This window comes from Thunnus albacares, chromosome 9 (assembly GCF_914725855.1).
Source record: "Thunnus albacares chromosome 9, fThuAlb1.1, whole genome shotgun sequence".
Lineage (NCBI taxonomy): Eukaryota > Metazoa > Chordata > Actinopteri > Scombriformes > Scombridae > Thunnus > Thunnus albacares.
The window spans coordinates 20,400,832-20,407,051 of record NC_058114.1 but is presented as its reverse complement, the minus strand read 5'-3'; the positions used below and the strand labels follow the sequence as shown (position 1 = coordinate 20,407,051).

At 38.5% G+C, this 6,220-nt stretch overlaps 1 protein-coding gene across 1 annotated transcript; it reads right to left on the bottom strand.

Annotated features, from left to right (window-relative positions):
• Nucleotides 1-1,124: 1,124 nt before the first annotated feature.
• ccl25b (chemokine (C-C motif) ligand 25b) lies at nucleotides 1,125-3,895 on the bottom strand. The gene is made up of 4 exons (XM_044362465.1): nucleotides 3,798-3,895; nucleotides 2,079-2,196; nucleotides 1,712-1,829; nucleotides 1,125-1,607 (listed from the first exon to the last, which is right to left on the bottom strand). The coding sequence occupies exons 1-3, from the start codon at nucleotides 3,859-3,861 to the stop codon at nucleotides 1,712-1,714; spliced, it is 300 nt and encodes a 99-aa protein (XP_044218400.1). The 5' UTR covers nucleotides 3,862-3,895; the 3' UTR covers nucleotides 1,125-1,607.
• Nucleotides 3,896-6,220: the final 2,325 nt, after the last annotated feature.

Sequence of the window (6,220 nt, the reverse complement as noted above, 5' to 3'; positions counted from 1 at the left end):
AAACAAAATAACTTTCAAATCATAAACATCGAGTCCATGTTGAGTTGTGAGCGTTTGGAAAAAAATGAGTCATATTCTCTCCAATAGAACAGCTTGAGTATCTTAATGTGTCCCAAATCCTTCCCACGTTGTAATTCTTAACAGGTTTTAAGCGTGTTTATACTGGAAAAATGAAAGAATGTAGTGTAGCCTACTCACAAAAAAACTGAGCAACAAAAAACCCCATAAAAAATGCACTAATATGCACATATATAGTATATCCCTGAAAAACACATCGCTTTCTGTTTTTGAAGTTTAATTTGTAGTGTAATTCTAGGGTTGTACTTTCACTGATGTTCCCAAATATATAATTTCATTTTGTAAGTTTGTACAAAATTATAAAATATGTTGATGCTGTTGTATACTAACTGCATGAATTGTGTTCGTACGTACTATATGAAATGATGTGGTATGGAATTGGGACGCGGTTTACGTCAAAGATTCATTTTTATTGATAGTATATAGTTGAGAAACAAACAGGAACATAAAGAGAGAGATAAATTGTTGGATTTGAGCCAAGGACATTGTGGTTTAGACAGTATGCTCCTTAACCCCTGGGCCATGTGTTATTTGATCTTGAAGACATTTCACAATCCATCTATCCAGTTGAAGTAAATGAATGTGACCATCATGGATGATTGATAAAACATTTAAAACTAAACGACAAACCCAGTTTCCTGTAACCACGTCTACGTGTCCCATGAGCTGGATGGTTGAGAATCATCACAGACATGACAGATTTTTAACTTTCAAGTCAATCCTTCACCACCATGTTATCATCAAAGTCAATGATAACCAGCTTTGGTTTAGTGAGTTGCAGACCAACTGTCCTGAGTGGGTTTATAGTACTGACATATGTTTCAGATGTAGTCAGTTATTGACTCAAGTTGATGCCAAATGGATAAGAGAAGAGGGATTATTGGACTACTGCTTTGTTTCATTCATAGCCAGGAAAAATATCATCTTGGGGGAACAGTGCAACTATTTCCCCCCAAAGTCAACCATGGGATCAGCAAATCAGGACAGAGCTGATGTAAAACAGCTTTGTTGGATATTTTCCTAACAATTATTAGACCCCACAAGTCTTTGGTTTTTGTTGCATCTTTATTTGATATAGAAATACACAGAACAAGTACAATTAGAGTGCTGGTATAAAAAATATGGAAATCTATTGTACAAAAAACACTTTCATTTTATTCCTGTTTAGTGGTTGCCACATACATATGCACACACACACACACACACACACACACACACACACACACTGTAAAAATATTTCAAAGCTGCCAAAGAGTGGCTCATTCCTAGCAGGCTCTACACATCACAGAGCGGTGACTAGTATCAAAGAAATGGCTCATATAAATGAATTTTTCTATACTGGCAATAATATGGAAGATATGTTCATGTTATAATGCACTGTAAATGATTTACATTCTGTGTCAGCAACAGGAAATATCTAATCTACTGAAACATAATCTGGTCCATCTGGTCAAAGGTGATATATGATGTCTGACAGGGAGGTGAAACAGCTGCTCTCCTCTCTCCAGTTCTTCTCTTCTTTTAGCAGTCTACAGAGACAAAAATTTAATGATGAAAATTTTATGCAATTGCTCAGTTTTTCTGCAGCACATCAAAGTAAGTCATTGTGTTTGTATGTTGTGTAACTTTTTACCTAATTCTTTCTCTGCTCAGCAAACTTAATCATATCCTGGACCCATTTCTTGTCTGGGTTGGCACAGATGGTCCAGTTCTTTGTTTCATTTCCAGGGAGCTTCTTCTTCATCGCAAACCTAGTTTTATTATGTAACATATGTTATCATTACTGCACAAGGTTCATAACTCAACAACGCCAGTGTCCAAATTTTAAAGTTCTGCTCTAAGTATGGATCAATCGCTTCCTCAATAAGTAGGCTGTTTCTTTTTCCATTAGTCTTTGCCAAATCATTATAGTAGGAAGTTTCAACAATGTGGCTGCTTCATGAAGGAAAACAAAATGCTCAGTAAGGGTCAAAAGAGATGTCATGATATTAGTTACTCACACAGCAGCTCTGATGTTGCAGTCACCATCTGTTTCCTGCATCCTGAAACTCTCTATGTATCTCTTTGCGTTTCGTCTCATCCCTGCGACATAGCCAAGGCAGCAGTTGCCATAAGAGCCTGCAAAGAAAGATAGAGTTAAGTAAGAGGAAAAATAAACTGTCCCACATGAAAATGTCTCTGTTGCCGGGAATGCGAGTAATCACTCTGTATGGTTTGGAGAGAGAAAAAGGTTTTTTCACTGGTCCCTGATTAACATTTTTAAACCCTTTTGTATGGACATGTTTGTCTTTATTCGCAGGCCTGTAAACTACAAAAGTTGTGAATAAAAAAGTTTTGAAAAAAATTATTGTTCTACCACAGTGAGCATTATTCAGTCCTGATAATATCACATATTTATAATTTGTGGACAACTATTAATGGGGAAGAAATTCATCATAAGCCCTGTAAATCACTATTAATTCAGTAACATGCTGTATAATGAAATGATCATTCTTCTTTTTCCAGAGAAAACCACAAAGAGAGTTATCTCAGGATTTGAAAAGATGCAGGGCTAAGCCGACATCATCTGATGAACTGATAAACTTTGGGAATCTAGACTGAAAGACCTTTATGTTAAGAAATGACAAAACTGAGAGATATAATCTCTCTTTCTCCCACTCACACACACACACACACACACACACACACACACACACACACACACACACACACACACACACAGACCTCTGAACTGCCGCCTTTATCTCTGATTTATTCAGTCCTTCAAGTAGATGATAGATAACTTTTTTTTTCCTTTTGGAAGCCATATGGGCTTGAGGAATGCACTGGGGAACATAGACTCATGAGTCATTGGCTTTGTCTTTCATTATCTCTCATATAGGTAACCAGAACCTATTTTGTAACATAGGGAAACTGTATTTTCTGGACATAAGCATACAGTAATTTGTCAGACCTTTTACAGTAATAGGCCCATTTCTCCTTTAGCCAAGAAGTTACATTGTTTTTTCAGACCATGTCTGATCATCTAACTGAACTTCTTGCAAAAAATCTGCAAGAGCCCTCCTTTCCTCCAACGCTCCACTTTAAGTTACCTCTGCTAAGCTAAAATTTCAGTTTTTGAAGACACCACTGAAACACTACTGGGCTAAAAAGTGCAGTGATTACCCAAAAAGTAGAAATCATTTGTAGGAATGTTGTGTGCACAGCCTCAGTCATCAATTACATTGATATATAAGTATGGTGGGGTTTACTGATGTACCAACACAACACATACACAATTATAGCAGTATTTTATAACACTTCATGACATTTCCCATTTGTATTGTTGTTGGGAAAATGTCTTCTGTCACAAGATCACCACATCAAAGTGGTCCATAATAGCAAGCCCTGACAGATAAACCATTGACAGGTAAATGAGCAGAATAAAGAAAGGATTTACTAACAATATAAAAGGACTGTAGATTAAGGAAAGGACTGCAGTCACAATTCTACTAAACTTTAGTAAAAGTGAGACTTCACACATTCTCCACAGTTATATCCAGAAATACTAATTTCCACAAAAACTAGTTCACTTTTTTAGATTTTAGCTAATGATGTAAAATACTACAACAATTAGCTGCACAATATTGAGCTACTGTCAATGAAGCATTGTTTAATCTTTGTGCAATCAAATTAAAATGTGGTATTACAATATCATACTTCTGGTCTGTTCCACTTACCTTGTGCCAGACTCATGTACATGCAGGTGAGGAACAGAAGGAAGAAAAGAGCTTGGAACTTCATGGTTGTTGCTGCTGTTGTTCCTGTTGTGTGGCTCGCTGCAAAGAAACAAACAGATTAAATTAAGGGGCAGAGCAAAACAGAAAATTGGAAGCAAATTAAATTTTTTCAGTCACTATAATGTTTTCCATCACAAAGCCCTCCATCTGTGCTCTTGTGAAAAAAAAAGGTTATGTATTTGACCCCTATTTAAAAATGTTTAAATCCTTGCCTGGTTTCCAGCTGTGTGCAGCTGTTTCATCTAAAGCATTCTGAGTGTTGTTTTATGGAAACCAAGCGAGTGTGTGATGAGTGATGGCTGGATTCCCTCTCTATTGTTATCTCTGACATCTTATTAAACTCAGTACTTCAAACACATAACAACATCTTTGCTAATCAGGATTACAAAATCACCAAGAGCAACACATGTGGATTGTTTCATAGGCATGCAGAAAAAACGTACCTGCTCAAATTCAGTATTTCACAAGATGTCCTGGAAGGAAAACTTTTTATCCAGTCCAGCTTTGTGGATCTGTACTTCTACTTATAGTGCATGATATCAGCCCTGCCCCCGCCCACACAAACTCTATCCTTTGCCACTCCTCCTCTGACATGTCAAAACTTTTGACAATTGCTTAGTAAAAGTGTAATTTGATGACTGAATCTCAAATTCCAAAGCTTTTTTCTTGGCACAGTGACACACACACACACACACACACACACACACACACACACACACACACACACACACACACACACACACACACACACACACACACACACATGTGTCAACAGCAGATACACCTTTCTGGATACCTTCCAAAGGGTCATAAATTAATTGGATTGGAAAAATAAGATGTTCTATAATTCTGAAGCTTTGTTTAGTAATTGTATGAATTGGCTCATATTCCATACAGAGATAATACCTTTGTTCTGGTGCCATAATTTCTGTACTGTATAACCAAAAAATAATTTTTGACTCAGACTCAGAAATGAGAATAAAGTTTTAATTGAAACAACAGGAAATGCAGTACAATAATAATGCAATACCTTTACTGATACAATTTTAAAATGGCTGCTTTTCCACTACAGGAACTTAACAACCTGTATCCTGGTGCTTCTCACACATTAAACCTTAATGGAACTTGAAGGGCTAAGGTGGTTGGTTTTGCATTGCATATGCAATATATTTAACAAACCAGGAAGCATTGCAGCATACAGACTAGCAAGGAAAAATCTGTCCAGAGGTATCAGGGAGGCGAAGAGGCTGTATGGTCAGAAACTCAACAGCCACTTCACTGACAATAAAGACACACAGCAAAACAATAACAAAGGGCAGAACTCAAAGCAGCAAAGAGAAAATGGCATAAATCCAGAGAGCCCACTGACCTCAGTGACTATCAGGGTCTGCTAGCATCATTCTCCTCCAGTTTAAAAACTGCTAAGACAACTTACTATCAGAACAAGATATGTAGTGACACAGACGCACAGAAAATGTTCTCTGCTTTTAACTCACTCCTCAATCTGCCTCTGCTCACTGCAGACATGTTCACCTCATTTTTTACTGATAAGATCTCTGCCATCAGTAACCAGTTCTCTGAGCCAAACCAACTCAGTCTGCAGCCACCAGCTAACAGGGCCACATTCTCCACATTCTCCCCTCTGACCGAGGAAGAAGTCTCCAAACTTTCGCTTGACTCTCGTTCCACTGGACCCAATACCTCCAACCTTCTACAGACCATTTCCCTCACACTTAACCCCACAGTCACACACATCATCAACTCCTTACTTTCTGCCGCATTTAAGCAAGCTTGAGTCACCCCGCTGCTCAAAAAACCTACACTCAATCCAGCCCAGGTTGAAAACTACAGACCAGTTTCACTTCTGCTCTCCCTATCAAAAATATTTGAGTGTACAGTCTTTAACCAAGTCTCTGAATTTTTTTCTGAGAACGACCTGTATGACCCGAATCAGTCCGGCTTTAGGCGGGGTAACTCTACCGGGACTGCACTCCTATCGGTTACGAAATCACTACACTCAGCTAGAGCTGCTGGTCAATCCTCAGCCCTTTTGCTGCTAGATCTGTCAGCTGCCTTTGACACGGTTAACCACCAAATCCTCCTCCCCACACTCACCGAGCTTGGTATCTCAGGATCTGCCCTCCACTGGGACATGTCCTACCTCTCAGGGAGATATTTTAGAGTATCTTGGAGGGGAGAAGTGTCCAAATCACACGGCTTAAGGCTACAGTGTTGGCTCGGATCTCGTCATGCCTTGTCAATATATCAGCATGGATAAAAGAATACCACCTTCACCTTGTCATCCCAGCCAGTCCCTCTATACAACAAAAAATCAGCTTCCAGCTCGAATCAACACAACTCAT